The sequence below is a fragment of the Eleutherodactylus coqui genome, chromosome 7, assembly GCF_035609145.1.
Source record: "Eleutherodactylus coqui strain aEleCoq1 chromosome 7, aEleCoq1.hap1, whole genome shotgun sequence".
In the NCBI taxonomy this organism is placed as follows: domain Eukaryota; kingdom Metazoa; phylum Chordata; class Amphibia; order Anura; family Eleutherodactylidae; genus Eleutherodactylus; species Eleutherodactylus coqui.
Window position 1 is genome coordinate 206,037,537 of NC_089843.1, and position 18,587 is coordinate 206,056,123.

At 45.0% G+C, this 18,587-nt stretch overlaps 1 protein-coding gene across 1 annotated transcript in view; it reads left to right on the forward strand.

Moving 5' to 3' along the window:
- Positions 1-10,954, forward strand: part of CFAP299 (cilia and flagella associated protein 299) — a 446,034-nt gene extending 435,080 nt beyond the window's left edge. Inside the window, exon 6 of the mRNA XM_066574916.1 lies at positions 10,810-10,954. Coding sequence (XP_066431013.1) covers positions 10,810-10,905 — 96 coding nt within the window. The 3' untranslated portion in view covers positions 10,906-10,954. The remainder of the gene's footprint in view (positions 1-10,809) is intronic.
- Positions 10,955-18,587: the final 7,633 nt, after the last annotated feature.

Below are 18,587 nucleotides of genomic sequence, written 5' to 3' on the forward strand. Positions count from 1 at the left end.
GGGTCGGCGCCGTGACTTCCGCTCTGACCATCGCAACATTGTTTCATTTGGGCACGGCACAAAAGATGATGATTATCAATAGAAAGCGCCATTCTTGACTATGGGCGCTATCTAGCATTGCAGCTAGTGATTGTCAATACCAGACAACGGACAAGAAGGACGCGGTTTACGAAAATTAAAAAGTCAGACTTTTTTTAAAATTTCAAACCTCTTCTGTAGACTAAAATTGGATTCACATAGCCGTATGCGTATCACACCCCAGAAACCTGGGTACAGCTGGCATCGGATCCCACTACACACTTGTCTATGTTCTATATCCATGGACACTGCACATTGCATCTCCTATTCTGGCTCATGAAGACAGACTGGAATAGGACTTGCAGACTAGTCTTAAATTCCATGGACAGCAGAGGGTCCAAAATATGAGCCCTTATGGATTTACCCAGAATGACGAGAAGAGGCTTGTGCCTGCCAGATGTCAATCCCATCGAACGCCTTGCAGATGTACTGGGACGCTGATTGAGAGTCAGTCGTTTTCTTCCAGTATTAATGCCTTAGCTCACAAATGCCCCATTGGCTAAATGGGCACAAATTCGGATAAACACAATTCAAAGTCTTGTGTAAAGCCTTTCCAGAAGAGTGGAAGTTGTTAGTCCGGATGGGCCGGATTCTGAATGCGATGATCCGTGAAAAATGATTGCGAATGATTGTGGAAGGTCACATACGCACATCATACGGTCCTTGCAGAAGAATGATCTCTCTCCCCTCCAGCCGGCATTCCGGCTTTTCTATCTAATTTCCTATGAAGTTGCTGGCTTTTCCGCTGCTAATACGCAATGTTAATTGTGCATGGGCTGCGGATGGCTCCCATCCATAGACGTCTATTGAGGCTGTCCGCGCTGAATCCTCATTAAAATAGAGCATGCTACGATTTTTCTTCTGCTCATGGAATGCGCAATTATTACCCGCAAGTGTGATGAAAAATTCGAAAATCCATGCCTTCTACGCAGCGATCACGGAATCCGCAATTAAAATCCGTTTGTGTGAGTGAGACCCCCTTTATAATTACAAAAAGGGAACCAACTCCATATTAACATCCATGGTTTTGGGAAGTCCACATACTTTTGCCCATGTGGTGCAGTTGCCCCTTGTTTGCCGCCGCCTGAAAAAGTGCAGTAAGGTACGCTGGTACGTAAAAAAAGCATTGTTCATTCCCAACACTGAGGTGCGCACAAACGTGCTTACACTGGTGTGAAGGCGCCCTTACTAACGATAAGTATATACGCCATCTGTCGCACAAACACGGAGACTGTTGCCTCAGAGCGCAGTGCGGGGGGGCAGGCACCGCTGGCTTAGCAGTTTTCTCCAATGTCAGATGGAAGAACAGAGGATCTCCTGGAGGCTCCATCCATGAACTATCTGTAGGTAAACCCATTCACTTGTTTTCTTCCTCCTGGAAGGATGATTAATCTTCTGTTTATTTATTCTTCTGACTGGCGGGTTGATAAATGTTCATATAATGAATTCCATTCTTTATTAAATTGTAGCAAAGTTTGTTCAACAGTTACCTAATAAAAGCGTCTCGCTACATCAAAGGATATGAAAACTTAATAAGATAGTGGAGGGGATGCCACTTCTTATTAAGCCAAGGTCATACATGGAAGCAAAATGAGTTTACAGCGGGTATCTGGACGTTCTGCAGATACACTGTAATCATGCAGATGTAGCAGAGCCCAACTTGACATCCAACCAGTGGAGGTCTACGAGGGGTCTACCGCTGGCCAAACAATTGGCAGGGCAATATATATAGATTTGGTGCAGTCGCTCTAGTTTAGTGAATGCATTCAAAAGTCACAGCATGAATAACATGTCTCTTCTAACATATGCAGGGGGTCTGACCTCGTTATGGGCTGCCTGATGTTCTTTTGTCTAATGATACTGATAAATGAACTCCTTAAATGGGGTTTAGTCATAAAAAAAAAATCACTACTCACTAGGGATGAGCGAGTATACTCGCTAAGGCACTACTCGCTCGAGTAATGTGCCTTAGCCGAGTATCTCCCTGCTCGTCCCTGAAGATTCGGGGACCGCCGCAGCTGACAGGTGAGTTGCGGTGGGGAGCAGGGGAGAGCGGGCGGGAGAGAGGCAGAGAGAGATCTTACCTCCGTTCCCCCCCCGCTCTCCCCCGCAGCTCCCCGCCCCGCGCCGGCCCCCGAATCTTTAGGGACGAGCGGGGAGATACTCGGCTAAGGCACATTACTCGAGCGAGTAGTGCCTTAGCGAGTATACTCTCTCATCCCTACTACTTACCTATTCCTCCCCAGGCAGCCTTCTTACCGCATCTTCTCCACTCCCCTGGGTCACCTCACCTCCAGACGGACAGATTCTCTTCTTCTTGTTATGGAGCATCCGTTCTCAGCAGGGACGGTTTAGGTTGGCGTCGGCGGAGGGTCATTTTCTTACATAGATACATATATAAATATTTTTCATTCATTATTTTATTTTATTCAGTTTTTTTTATTAATTTTTATAACTATTTTTCTAATATCTGTGTCCCCCACATTGTCTTTGTTTTATTTCATACTTTTCCATACTGAGGCATCCGTAGTGACAGTAGTAGCTGATCTGTGCCTGCTAGGACCCTGCAGCTTTGTCACGGCAGGGGGGCACCCAGTGGTCACATGATCACCAGGTCTAATAGCAGAAGGGACATTTCCGCTTTCTCTAATCACTACATAGCTCATTGAGCAGTATGTAGCCTGCAAGAAAGAAGGGAGAAGTGGTTAAAAACAGCTTCTGCCTTCTCATCTGTGTCCTTGTCTGTGAGCTTTAACCCTTTCCAATCCACTGTCTGATGTCTGAAGACATTCTGATTGAAGGCTGTACAGCTTCTGTCCGGCAGGGTATTCTTACTGTATATTACTGGCTGCTCTGCTGTCAGGGGCCTCTCCAGCAGGCCCCATACCGCAGTACTGGCTCTAGCCAGCAGATGGCACCACTGTATAATGGCAGAAAGAGAAAGCCCTCTAGAAAACCTTGAATCCAAATTTGATTGCAAAATTTTAATCCCACGCCATATTTTTACCATTGGCCAGGATTTAAGCCCAGGACCAAGCACCATGATATCACAACCAATAGGTTGTTATGGAAGTGCTCACACAGACCATTTTTAGAAGTGCAGGATCTGCGCTTCTAAAAAGAGCGGACAGAGAGTGCCGACTTGCCTGTCAGCTCCGTGATGCTCAGCGGTGTAGGGTGCTTTCCATAGGCTCCTATGGAAGCCATGTAAGCATGCAGTCGGCACCATGGATGTGTGACTGGACTGCTCAATGGAGCTAGAGACAGCTCAGTCAGGCAATGTTTTTCAGGATGACAGCAGCGTGGTTTACACATTGCTTAGCAGCGTGTAAACCATGCTTGTCTGACCCCGGCCTTAAGGACTAAAACAATTTTCATTGTCACATTGCAAGAGCCATAACTTATTGACATAGCCAAATGAAGGCTTGTCTTCTTTCGGATGAGTTGTATATTTTAATGGCACCACTCTGAGGTATATAAATAATGTGTTATATAACTTATAACTAAAAATTTGGGAGGCAAACAAAAGAAAAATAGCAATTTTGCCATTTTTTAAAACATTTTTATAGCATTCACTATGTGAGATAAATAATGAAATCATCTTGTTGATTGGGTCGTTATGAACGCGGTAATACCTATTATGTGTTGGTTTTTTATATTTGAATTAAACTTTATTGAACTTTTAATTATGCTATTTTTTAGTATCTGACTGAGATTTTTAGGATAATACACTGCACTACTCATATAGTGCAGTCTACTATTCCTATGACAGCAGTATATTAGACTCTGTGGGAGGCGGGGCCTAATAGGCTGAGTTACATGGTAGACATGGAGGCCTTTGTCAGGTTTTCAGCTGCCATAGTAACCATTGGTATCTTATAATTGCACTGCAGTGTACTGATGGGTGACAGAAAGATCCCCCTCTCCTTGTCATCTGCTTAAATGTTGCAGTTGCTATGCATTGTGCCATGTAAGGGGTTAAACTGCCAGGATTTTTTTTCATTCCTGGCTGTTAGAGTAGCTTCACACGATTGCGTTTTTGTGCATACATAAGTGCGCACCCATGTAGATGCAAAAACACGCGTGAATGCAGGTCTGTGCATTGTTTTCAATGGAGCTGCAGCTGCTGCCAGTGGTGCCATTGAAGACAATGCTCTGCCGGCACCCCTGAATTGTTTTTCAGGGAAGAGCTTTACTTATAAGCCCTTCCCTGAAAGACAACAATTTTAGTGTAAAAAAAAAAAAACGTACCTGTCCACCGCTGCCGTGTCCCCATGGGGATGAAGAACACATCTGCCACATGCGGCAGATGTTTCTTTCATCCCCGCATGGAAAAAGAATTCCCTGCTGCTGCACCTGCCACATCTGTGACAGATGCAGCAGAGGAATTTATCCCTGCGGGGAATAAAGAATTCCCTACCATAGCTGTCACAGATGACAGCTGCGGTACTGGATCCAGCTGCCAGTAATTGTTTTTCAGGGAAGGGCTTTAAATATAAGCCCGTCCCTGAAAAACAAGAAAAAAATCGTGATAAAAAAAAAATAAAAATCTATACTCACCTTTCTTCAGCTATGGGGGCTCAGCCACGTCCAGCCGACTCTTCTCCTGCACTGCTGTGAGGAGTATTTAGCAGACGGGGATTTAAAATCCCCGCCTGCTGAATGGGCTGCCTCTGATTGGCTGGATTGAAGAAAGGAGAGTATAGATTTTTTTTATTTTTGTCACCATTTTTTCTGTGACATCTGTGACAGCTGTGGTAGGGAATTCTTTATTCCCTGCAGGGATGAAGAATTCCTTTGCTGCATCTGTCACAGATGTGACAGTTGCAGCAGGGAATTCTTTATTCCCCGTAGGGGTGAAGAAAACATCTGCCGCATGCGGCAGGTGTGTTCTTCATCCCCACGGGGACACGGCAGCGGCGGACAGGTAAGTTTTTATTTATTTTTTTTACACTAAAATTCTTGTTTTTCAGGGAAGGGCTTATATTTAAATCCCTTCACTGAAAAACAATTACCGGGTGCCGGCAGACCATTGTCTTCAATGGAGCCGCCGGCAGCAGCCATGGCTCCATTGAAGACAATGCGTGCATTCCCTATTGTGCACGCATGTCCTATCTTTGCAGGCACGCACCTGTAAAACATGGACATGTGAACACACCATGCATTGCTTGTAATAGACACGTGTTCGTCTGAAGTCACCCTTAGAGCAGGAACCTGGCTGTCAGTAGTCCGCCCAGTCACCAACTTAAAAAGGTTTAAAGTCCATTAGTAAGGTAAGTAAAAAGGTGTATTGGCCATCACTAAGGGGTTAGTATAATTAATGGGATAACTGGCCAAAGTGCAAATCACTATTTGTCTAAAATGGCATTTGTTTGCTGAATAATCCATCTGAAGTGCTAGCTACAAGGCGTCTCCCTTCTTTCAAATTTGCTGTTTACTGCCTTTTGACATGTGGCGTTCATCTCTAGTAACAGAGATAACAAGATGGAACACAGAACGTGAAGGAGGGTGGGGACTTAGGCTGCCCATAGAAATCTACAGAGAGAAGAAGTGGAAGGATGAGAGAGAGAAATGAGAAATGAGAGAGATTCACACAGATGTGCTGCAGTGAATAGAAAGTGATTCACTGTGTTACAGCTACTGAAATCACATCTACACTGAGCGGTACTGCTGTATACTGTCCTCTCCAATAATATTATTCCTCTGTCTGTGCTCCTGAGAGTTAGGGAGCAAAATCTGCTGTTTTCTCCGACTTTATGGCAGCAGTCTCCGTCGACCAGTTCAGGGAAGAATGAAGATTAGAGATAGAGCCTGCAGAGGGGAAAACTGATGAAAAATACAAGAGCATGCCACATAATGGCCAGAAATAGTGCAATTCCTTATGTACAGAGGTCGGGAGGCGTATCATCTCTCCTTAAGGAGAGCATATAGAAGGTGTTTTAGGAGACACCTAGGAGGTGAGTGAGGAGACTTATAAGGCCATGCATGCTCCTCTGGGAAATATATGCAAATAAGGCTTCTTTCACATGAGCGTATATCGGCCGGCCGTTTTCATGGCCGGACGATATGCACTGCAATCTAATGCATTGGATTCCAATGCATCAGATCACATGGGCATATTTGTAAGACGTAAAAACGCCCGGCCAAGCCAATATAGCACCAGGCGTTTTTACGTCGAGCACAAAACATAGTCCTGGAACACACAGCCCATGGCAGCAGCCGTAGGTGGGAGGGAGTTTAGCAGCTGGCTGCTAAACTCCCTCCCTCTGTTCTCCCCCTACCCCCCCCCCCATCACCACCCCTGTGCAGCCTCACCTCTCTTCCTCCCCACTCGTTCTGTGCAATGGGAGGGGGCAGGGCAGGGGCGGAGCTAAGTGTCGGTCTGCCTCGCCTCCTCCTATTGATTCTATGGACAAGGGTCGGGCGGAGCTAAGCGTCTGGCCTCTCCCCGTTCCTTTTCTAAAGCCATCAATCGGAGGAAGTGAGGCAGACTGGCAACCCCTCCAATTGCACAGAACGAGCTGGGGAGGAAGAGAGGTGAGGCTGCGATGGGGAGGGAGGGGAAGTGGGCGATGGCCTAACCAGGCCATATGAAGGGGCGCACAAACGTTTAATTTGTGCACCCGTTTACCAAAATTTTCACTAACAACGTAGCGTATTTCGTCCGGCCGTAAAAACGGACGGTCAATATGCACTCTTGTGAAAGAAGCCTAGGGAAGATGTCCAACATTGATTTGCAGGAATGCTGCCATCCAATGGGTGGCGCTGAAGAGGTATAGTACCATCTTCCTTATTTCCTTATGGCCACTTGTTGTGAAAAGTCACCTCGAAGTATGGGTACATGTTAAGCATTGTATATTAGTGTGAAGAGGGAGAGGAGCTGTACGCTATTAGGATATAATAAGCAGTTATTACGTACATATATCCTGGTGGGTTTAGATGTGCAGACATTATTAATATTATTAATCATGTTTACTAAACTGCAGCTGCTTCCTGTGCTGAGCTGGATTGCATCGTTCTACAAGGATACATTCAGATGTCTTATTTACTATCCCAGTGTCAATATTTATATGAGGAAGCTTTGTACTAGTGCAAACACTGGATATTAAAATTGTTACAAGATCTTACTTGTTTTCATATTAAACCCAGAAATCCGATACAATATTCTCTTATTCTTCAGTAATTGTAACAGTTTCCTTGCTGTACATTTAGCTACTATGTGACAGGGCGCAACCAGCATTGCCTTCATGACCGAGGATCTATACTCCCAGATCTGTTTATTCCGATTTCCCAGCTGCAAACATGGGCAAATGAAAATAATGGAGGCAGATATGTTAACAAAGCAAGTGCCATTAATTCTGTCCGTCACATCTGGGCTTTGCTTCACTTTCCAGCTGAGAGTCTCTAATAGTCTTTGTATATACAGATAGTTTACACACAGGCTGTAAGTGTATGAGGGACATCATTAGTGCAGCTGAATGATTTAATACTTCCAATCATTTCATTGAAGGACATCTAATGTGACGTTCATTACATTCTGAAGGGCTTCTACACGGAACGATATCGTTCAGATTCCCATGATCCAGCGAGAATCCAAGTGATTGTTCTGTGTAATGGCACGCACCGACGGAAGTCTTTCACTTCTTGTTGCATGCAGAAAACGATGCAATGTATTGGTCCGTGTAAACAGGCAGCTATCACTTATGAATGACGGCCTCTTACTGTGAATGGAGGCGGGCAGGCTGGAAGGATCCTTGGTTTTCTCTGGGTTTCACTATTTTGGGGGGTTAGCTAGTTAGGACAGTATTATTTCCATAATTGACTTTCAAATGTGTAGTGTCTGCAGATGTAGCAATCATTGACATTGGAGTTACGTTATCATAGTGCATCAAATGTCAAATTAACACTTCCTACCTCTGTACAATCACCACCAATCACAATCATCACTAAAAGGACTTTTCAGCTATAGGTTACATTAGTGGGAATTAGAAATTGGTCAACCACATTTTAGATTCCACCGTGCCTCATAATAGGCTAATATACAAAATGAGACAGCTCGGATTGGGTGAAAACGTGTGTAATTGGGTAAAGAACTGGCTCAGAGATAGAAAGCAGAGGGTGGTAATAAATGGTTCGTACTCTGATTGGACCATAGTCGCTAGCCCAGTGCCACAAGGTTCAGTATTGGGCCCCATTCTGTTCAATATATTTATCAATGACCTGATAGAGGGGCTGCACAGCAAAATATCAATATTTGCAGATGACACAAAATTACACAAGGTAATTAATACAACGGAGGACAATGTGCGGCTACAAACGGACCGAGATAAGCTGGGGGCTTGGGCAGAAAAATGGCAAATGAAGTTCAATGTTGATAAATGTAAGGTTACACACATGGGCAGGAGAAACGGATGTCACCAATATACACTAAATGGGGTACTGCTAGGGAAAAGTGATATGGAAAAAGACCTGGGGGTACTAGTGGATTGTAGATTTAACTGGAGCAACCAATGCCAGTCAGCTGCTACAAAAGCTAATAAAGTCTTGGGGTGCATTAAAAGAGGTGTAGGGGCGAGGGACGAGAACATTATCCTCCCATTATATAAGGCACTTGTCAGGCCTCATATGGAATACTGCGTACAGTTCTGGTCACCGGTGCTCAGGAAAGATGTTACAGTGCTGGAGGGGGTTCAAAGAAGGGCAACTAAACTAATACATGGAATGATGGGACTGGAATACCCAGAGAGGCATCAAAATTGGTATTATTTACTCTAGAAAAAAGATGGCTATGGGGTGATCAAATAACTATGTATAAATACATGAGGGGATAATACAGGGATCTCTCCCATGATCTGTTTATATCCAGGACTGTGACGGTAACAAGAAGGCATCCGCTACGTCTAGAAGAAAGCAGGTTTCATCACCAACATAGAAAGGGGTTCTTTACTGTAAGAGCAGTTAGACTGTGGAACTCTCTGCCTGAGGAAGTGGTGATGGCAAAATCCATAGAGGAGTTTAAAAGGGGACTTCATGTCTTTCTGGAGGGGAAGGATATTACAGGATATAAATCTTAGGTTAATTGTTAATCCGGGTATACAGGCAGGTAGGAATTATTAGGGGTTGATCCAGGGAACAGTCTGATTGCCATTAGGGAGTTGGAAAGGATTTTTTTCCCCAAAAAGGGCTAATTGGCTTCTGCTCTTGGTTTTTTTTGCCTTCCTCTGGATCAACACAGGAGGCTAGACAGGCTGGACTAGATGGACATTGTCTTCATTCAGCCTTACGAACTATGTTACTATGTTACTATGTCTCCAGAAGAAAATGATACAAAAAGGCATACTTGCTATAAACCCCAAGATCAGCAAACATGTGGTCTCCAGGGGCATAACTAGAGTCCTGTAAGCCTCAATGTAGTCCCATGGACCCCAGCATAGTCAAAGAGTCTTTCACCTTGACTTTTCTTCTCAATCCAGCCCATGCCATCATGAAGACTTCTTTTAGCCATATCTCATCTGTGCACAATATAATGCACAGACATTTCTGTTTTCTTACTTTTCCAGCAAAACTGCACCGCTTCCAATCCCACCAAAAACTTGCTATAGCACTTCCATGGTGCTACAGATGTAATAGAGCCCCAGACATTTATAATCTTTATCTTGGTGTCTAACACAGTAATGATTCTCCCTTTTGTGCCCCACAAAGTAATAGTGCCCTACAAACAGTGATAGTGCCCTCTTTAGGCCACACACAGTAATATTGCTCATCTGAGGTCTCCACGGAGTAATAGTACCATCCTTTGTTCCTCCACACAGTCATAGTGCCCTCTTTGTGCCCCAACACAGTAACATTGCTTCTTATATCAGACGTCAATATACAGATCTCTTTTATGATCAATCTATACCTGGAAATATCCATTACAAAGGGGCATCCTCAATGTCTAGATGGTTGCTACACCAACATAGATGGGTTCTTTACTGTAAGAGCAGTGCAATTATGAAAACAATTCAAAGGGGTCCTGGATGCTTTACTTCAGTGTAACAATATTACAAGTTATAATCACGAGAGTACTGAAGATGGGGTATTGGTGCAGGGATTCATTCTGATTGCCAGATTTAGACTCTTGAAGAAATTTTTGTACTTAATTTGTATATTTGTATTTGTTAGGCCGAATGCGCATGGCCGGGCTGAATATTGCATGCGGGATTCCGCAGCAGAATCCGTCCGACCCTGTGCCCAGCTGGTGACGCTTTGTACCTGCTCGCAGTTGTCTTTTCTGTATTGCAGATGTGCTGGCTGGTGCGCCATCGCACATGCGCAGTACAGAAAATGACATGTCGTCACAATGCGATGATGCAGAATAGGCAACACTTCCACAATGTAATTGTGGAAGGGCCACGGATTGGACGACTTCCATTGATTTCAATGGAAGACGTCCATGTGGAATCCAAGTTGGAATAGGATTGATTTCTGCTCGTGGACATAGCATGTCTTTGGCCGGTATTTGCTGTGGAATCCAGAGGTGGACGCCCGCTCCGGATCCCGCAATGCTAACCCGCCCGTGTGCAGCCGGCCTTATTCATTTGACTATATGTTGGCAGTAAAGAGAAAACATTTGCCATAGTTTCTGTAAAACTGCATTCAGACTGTATTAGTCCACGAACACAACTATCAGAATACAGCCTAATGATACAAATACAGTGGTCATTGAATACATTTAATTCTATATTTTAGGCCTCCCCAGGAGATAACTCAACTCGTAATCCTATCCAGACTGATGTCTACACCCAGGCTGTTATCTATGATCACATCACCCGACGGAAAACCTAAACTGAAGAAACAAACCGCCATTACCTATGAAATAAATGCATTCACCTAAGGAGTGTTCTTGCTTCATTGTATGTAATGTAAAGGGGGGATCTGCTCTAAACATACATTTTAATACACTGTCTCATATATTAGCCATATCTTCCCACACAGGGTTTTCTTCTCTAGTGCAGGGGTCCCCAACTCCAGTCCTCGGGGACCACCAACAGGTCATGTTTTCAGGATATCCTATGGTAAGAACACCTGTAGCAATGTCTGAGGACTGACAATAATTACATCACCTGTTCTATACTCAGGAAATCCTGAAAACATGACCTGTTAGTGGTGCCTGAGGACTGGAGTTGGGGAACACTGTTCTAGTGAACACAGATTATGGAATATGAATCTCTCGGACTCTCTGACATTGTAGAGAAGAGTACTGATCTGGATATATGAAGGGGAGAACATTATCTTACTCCGGGCAATGAGGCAGATTTATTCCAAATGCCAACTCTACAGCAAGTGGGAGCCTTCTATATCTTACATAGTTATACACTTAACCCTCACAGTGTAGAAGAAATCTAAGACGAGACTCACAATATGCAAGAGAGTAGAGTCCAACTCTGTATAAACCACATACAGCCGACTCGCCACCAACCTGCCATGGCCAAAGCTCTTAGATTTTGCCAATAATCTTGCCTTTTTACCAGCAAAATCTTCCAGCTATTGGCCATTGCAGGTGGTTTCGAACACATGTGATTTATTCACCATAGAACCATATCTTAACCCCTTAGTGACGACCCCATTGCCTTTTTACATCCTGCCTAAATGGGCTTTAATCCTAGAGGATGTAAAAATATGCATCCCCTGAGGATTAAAGCCCTGCAGGCTCTGGATGTGACAGCTCCATGCTACCCCTGCCACCCCGCAATGCAATTGGCGCTATCCAGTGGATAGCACCGATCGCATTAAAGTAAATAAAGATTGCAAAAAAGATAGAGTTTCAGCTCCCCTCACGGATCGCATCCACAAGGGGAGGGCTGAAACTTCTCACCCAGGTCCTCCATGATGCCTGGCGATGTTCTGTGCTGGAACGGGCCCTTTGCCATCTTCTGTGCATGTGCACCAAGGGAAAATTGTGGCTCATGCGCAGAAGCCCAGATCACCCAGAAGGTTTAAAACTTCCTGTAGATAGCCGGGAGACAGGAGATGTCACCGGGGACCGTGGTGACTGGTCCTCAGGCCCATGATTGCCATTAAACTTTAAAAAGTTAAAGTTTCACCTCCCCTCATGGATGGGAAATACTTACCCCCATCCTTCACAATGTCCCCTGGCGATATAGTCCTTCTAGGACCTCACGTCGCCTTCTGCGCATGCACAGAAGGGCTCGCGCCTTAGAAAATTTAAAAATCCCTCTGCTCCCGGCTACCATGAGGGGAGGTGAAATTACTTGCCTAAGACAGCCTGCATTTTTGCATTGCGCAGTGTGCAGTGGTCGTCCACCTCCAGGCTCCGCAACAAATCCAGGCTATAGTATTCGATGGCCAAACGCCATTCCATCTCCATGACCAGAAATCGATTGCAATTTATTCTCTATGAGCTGCAAAATTGCTGTCTACTGCGATTTTGTGCGGGATACGCACAGCTGGCTTCCATTAAAGTCTATGTAAGCCGTCCATCCTACAGCACTACCGCAGTGAGCACTGCGGCGGTATCGCGGGATACGTGTCACCTTTTCCCCCATGGCTAGAATATCCACAGCATGTGCATAAGACACTAGACAGGTACTCTGGGGGCTCTGGGTCGAACTCTGCTATGGTAATCCCGCATGTGGGGTCCAACCCACCCGTGTGCTGGAGTCCTAAGGCCTCCGGCAATTTCCTCAGATGGGATCTTTATCAATTGACCTTTTACCCAACTTTGGCGCATGCACACGTCGGCCAAATGGCGGACGCAAGCGCAGAAGCTGGGAAGGGTTCGGGAAATTTAAAATTTCCTTGATCTTCGCTACTAAAGGTAGCCAAGAGCCTGGAGCAGTGACCGAAGGCCGCGGTGAGCGGTCCCCGGTCATGTGATCGCTGTTATCCAACGGACCTCTGTTCTGGACAGATGCATGGCTGGGAAGCTCCTTTGGAAAACCTCAAATCCTGGTGTAATCTTTCTATTAGACTGCAGCTAGGGGTTTTCTACCTGCTACCTTGCCCTTCACAAACGAAGGGGACCACCTTATTGCCGGGCCCCGATGCATTAGCCTATTGCAGACTTCTTACCAGTGAGGCCTATGGTCTTCCTGGTTTCCCTGTCCACCCTGGGTGCTGGGGGCCAAGTAACTTGTGCAGATCTTTCCAGCCACCTGTACTGCAGAGCTGAATTGGAGGCTTGTAGTTTGTCCTACATCTGCCACCTGCTGCCTCAGATGAGTCCTCTCCTTGGCCCATGTACCCAGCCACTCATCTATGGCCACTGTGCAGTCTCTGCTGCTCACTAACACTCTTTGACCCTCTCCACCTATGGCTCCTCAACCGAGCCCTCATCTTCCACTGCCCTGCTACCTGGATATAAGCCCCAGCACTGTGACCTGCTTCGCCAGACCAGCAGTTACAGACGGGCAGTGCCAGTCACAGCTACCATCTGGACATTGCCAACTGTGGCACAGAGACTGCATCTGTGCCTGCAGAAGAGTGGGGTGAGTGGTCCTAAAGTATAGGGGGCCTTGCGTGTTGTGGCTAGTAAGGGGCCCAACAGAGACACAGAGTTCCGTATCTCACAGTAAACATACATATACATTTAATGGGGATATTCCTTTCCTCTCATAATGCTGATACATTTAATAACTCTTCAAGGCCAGATGTATTTTCATTATGCTGCCTGAAGACATTGACGACTCCTGGGGTTTATCAACTCCCTAAGATGGCCGCCGGTCCTTTCCCGAATTCATGAATGGGTAAGTGAGTGCTGCCTCTGATTGGCTGAGTGCTGGAACCAATCAGAGGCAGCTCTCAGCTGTCAGTCAATAGGTGAGAGCTGCCTCTAATTGGTCACAATGCTCAGCCAATTAGAGGCAGCCCATTCAGCAGGCGGGGATTTTAAATCCCCGCTTGCTGAATACTACTGAAAGCAGTTTAGGAGAAGAGTCGGCTGGACGCAGCTGAGCCCTGGCAGCTGCAAAAAGGTGAGTGTAATATATATATATATATATATATATTTTTACACTTTTTATGGATGGTTTTCAGGGAAGGGCTTATATTTGAAGCCCTTCCCCAAAAATTAATACAGAGATTGCCAGCAGCCCACTGCTAGCAGCATTTTTTTCAGCCGTGACGCTGGCTTCGGTCACGTGATTTTTTTTGTGCGCATCATTTTTGTGCACAAAAAATCGTGCAAAAAAAATGCCCGTGTGATTAAAGGGGTTGTCTCGCGAAACCAAGTGGGGTTATACACTTCTGTATGGCCATATTAATGCACTTTGTAATATACATCGTGCATTAAATATGAGCCATACAGAAGTTATTCACTTACCTACTCCGTTGCTGGCGTCCCCGTCTCCATGGCTCCGTCTAATTTCGCTGGCTTCTTGCTTTTTTAGACGCGCTTGCGCTGTGCGGTCTTCTGCCTGGTGAATGGGGCCGCTCCTGCCAGAGAGATGGTCACCGTGTCGTCATCGTAGCTCCGCCCCGTCATGTGTGCCGATTCCAGCCAATCAGGAGGCTGGAATCGGCAATGGAACGCACAGAGCCCACGGTGTACCATGGGAGAAGACCGCAGTGCATCCCTGGGAAAGGACCGGCGGCCATCTTAGGGAGAAGATTTTTTAAACTCCTTATTTCGTCGGATCGGTGAGTAGCAAGCGGTTTAAAAACCGCTTTAATTTGCTTTTTCATGCCAGGGGGGTGACAGGGGGAATGGGGTAATTTAAAATTTTGATGCTTGCCGCGAGACAACCCCTTTAAGCCCTTACAGTGACTTGGTGTGTTTATTGCTATATTTTGCTTGTTTAGTTTAATAAAACTGTCCTGAATTTAAAAAGCAGATGTTCGGGCAGTTTTTTTGGTTTGAAAAAAATTCAAGACAGTTGACAATCTTCCCAGGAGTGGACGTCCCGGCAAATTCACCCTTGGGTCAGACCTTGCAATCCCCGAAGAAATTACAAACTCCCCAGGAGCTATATCTCAGACTCTAAAGGCCTCAGTTATCATGTTAATTGTTAAAGTTAATGACCATACAATAAGAAAAAGACTAAAAAAGTAGGCTTGTTTGGAAGAGTTGCCAGGAGAAAGTCTCTTCGTTCTAAAAAGAACATGGCAGTATGGATAAAGTTTGCGAAGTTGCATCTCAGCCAACCACAAGACTTCTGAAACCATGTCTTTTGGACAGTTGAGCCAAGGCGGTGATGTTTGACCATAATGGCCAGCACCATGCTTGGTGAAAACCAAACACAACATATTGGCACAAGCACCTCATACCAAACATCAAGCTCAATGGTGATGGGTAGGTGATTTGGGCTTGTTTTCTAGTCACAGGAAATAAACCATAAATACCTCTGTATACCAAAGTATTGTAGAGTTAAATATGAGGCAATCTATCCAAAAGCTAAAGTTTGGCCAAAACTGGGTCATACAACAGGACAATGATCACAAGCACACCAGCAAATCTGCATTAGAATGGGTGAAAAAGAATAGAATCAAGTTGTTCTAATAGCTCAGTCAAAGTCCAGACCCCAACCCAGTTGAAAAGATCTTTCACACGGTTGGAAGATTTCTGCTACATTTACCAAAATATGCAAATTAATCCGCAGCTGCAGTTTTCCACTCCATAACCCAAGGATGCAGATTTAGGTGCAGAATTTTTTGTGTCTTTAGGTGCATATTGTGGAAATATTCTAAGGTCTTTAACAGAGCTGTGCATAAATGAATGTCCACAAAGCTATATGAACTGAAGCAACACTGTAAAGAAGAGTGGGCCAGAGGCTGTGGCTAGATGCCAAGATGCGCAGAGGCATGGACTGCTAACTCTCACACGGGCCATTTTTCAAAAGCAGCTCTCAGCGGGCACTACTTCCAGAATGCCATATATCTCCTCCTGATCGAGCTGTCACCTTGGCAGTCCAGAATGGGGCAATCAAGATGGAGAAAAGCAGCTCCAAACAAGCTGAAAGCCTTTCTCCCTGCCGCAGGGAACTATCAAGATGGCGACATTTCACTGGCCTCCTCACCTTCTACTCCAGAACAGAAAGCCAAACAGTCTGGGAAAACATTAAGATCTCCTTATCTGCCAGCCGATAACCCTGCCCAGCTCTCTGAACAGCTCCATATAGGTGATCCCATGAGAGGATCACAGTAGGGAGGCATCTACTGAAGGCCAGGTATACTCTCTAAACTTTTGTTAAGCTTTTTCTTCCCATTAGTTTTGCACGCCCATCTAAGCAGAGATTCTTTTAAAAGCCAAGCCACATAGTTGCACAAAACCAAAAGTTTTTTTTCTTCGCATACACCCACCTGAGCAAACAATCATCCACTACCAACCACCCAGCAAGCAAAATGGCAAGAATTTTAACTGATTGTCTTTACATGTAAAAACTCATTGTTGGAAAGCAAGAGACTTGTTCATTCATTCAAACAACAATCATTGCGTGTAAATGGGCCATAATTAGAGATGAGCGAGCATACTCGCTAAGGGCAATTACTCGAGCGAGCATTGCCCTTAGCGAGTACCTGCCCGCTGGGAAGAAAAGATTAGGCTGCCGGCGCGGGGGAGCGGTGAGTTGCGGGAGTCAGCAGGGGGGAGAGAGGGAGAGAGAGGGAGAGAGAGATCTCCCCTCCGTTCCTCCCTGCTCTCCCCCGCTGCTCCATGCCTGCCGCCGGCAGCCGAATCTTTTCTTCCGAGCGGGCAGGTACTCGCTAAGGGTAATGCTCGCTCGAGTTATTGTCCTTAGCGAGTATGCTCGCTCATCTCTAGCCATAATGCATTCTATACAGAAGTACATTTCGAGTGCTCTAAATGTTTTACAAAAGGAAATTACACAAATTGGAGGAACTAGTAGATGCTCACAACGAGGCTGAAGATGACATAACTGCTCTAAGATTAAAAGTTGCAGACTTGAGGACCATTCTAGGTGTAACAATCTTAGATTCAGAGGAATTCCTGAAAGTATTGACTCAGGAGACTTAAAACAGTTTTGACTTATTTGTGTCCCTTCTACCAAACTCTGCCCAAAGAGACCTTCTCATAGATTGAGCACATCGTATACCTAAACCACCAAGTGTCTTAGATGTTATAGTGAAGCTTCATTTTTATCATTTGAAAAAAATGATAGCTAAATCTGTAGCTACAGCTAAAAATTTCCAAAAAATGTACGTAATATCATAGTCTTCACTCATTTATCTGTGACTACCCTCAACAGACACATGACGTTCACTCCTGCTACAAAAATCTTAGAGAGCAAAATATTCCATACAAATTATGGGGCTAATCGGTCAAGCTAATTATTACTAAAAATGGTATAAACCATATCCTGCTTTCCCCTAAAGATGCCATTGATCTACTCCAAAAATGGTCACTAGGCCCACTGGGTGAAGATATAAGATCTTCTTTAAAATGGAAACCAGCCTTCTTGTATAAGGAGGGGTCTTTGGTGGGTTCTCCCAAAAATCCATAGTGAAGAAATCTCCAGAGAGACACTGATGCCCATTCTTTTCAAAAGGCCATATTTAGTGACTGACGAATTTCGCTCTTAACCTCCTCCTCGGTACACTTGGATAACTTGCGGCATCCAGTAGGTTCACTTAGAATTGGACTTTATCTACCTTGTGTGTTTCCCTTTAAAGGGGTTGTCCCGCGAAAGCAAGTGGGGGTATACACTTCTGTATGGCCATATTAATGCACTTTGTAATGTACATTGTGCATTAATTATGAGCCATACAGAAGTTATTCACTTACCTGTTCCGTTGCTAGCGTCCCCGTCTCCATGGTGCCGTCTAATCTTCAGCGTCTAATCGCCCGATTAGACGCGCTTGCGCAGTCCTGTCTTCTGTCTTCTGAATGGGGCCACTCGTGCCAGAGAGCGGCTCCTTGTAGCTCCGCCCCGTCACTTGTGCCGATTCCAGCCAATCAGGAGGCTGGAATTGGCAATGGACAGCACAGAAGAGCTGCGGTCCACCGTGGGTGAAGATCCCGGCGGCCATCTTCACAGGGTAAGTCAGAAGTCGCCGGAGCGCGGGGATTCGGGTAAGTACTGGACAGTTTGTTTTTTTTATGCCTGCATCGGGTTTGTCTCGCGCCGAACGGGGGGGGGGCTATTGAAAAAAAAAAAAAACATTTCGGCGCGGGACAACCCCTTTAAATACAGTGTTGCATTCTGTTTATTTAAGTTTAATGTTATACCATGTACTCTGTGATGTAGTCTTGAACAATAACCATTTCTCGTACTGGTGCTTTCTAAAGGGGAACTACCTATAGGACAATATACTATACATATCTACACTAAAAATGGTTTTCACTATTCCTACCATTAACGCCAAGGGCTTAAACAGCCCTTTAAGAAGATTAGATTTATTGTTCCATCTTCCTTATTTGCTGTGTACAGGAGACACGTTTGAGCCAAGAAGATGTCTTTCGACTAAAAACCCAAACTTTCCCCTATATCTTAGCTTTTGCAGTTGTTAGGGGGGAAAAAAAGTGTTTTTTACAGCAATTAAAAAATTGTTGG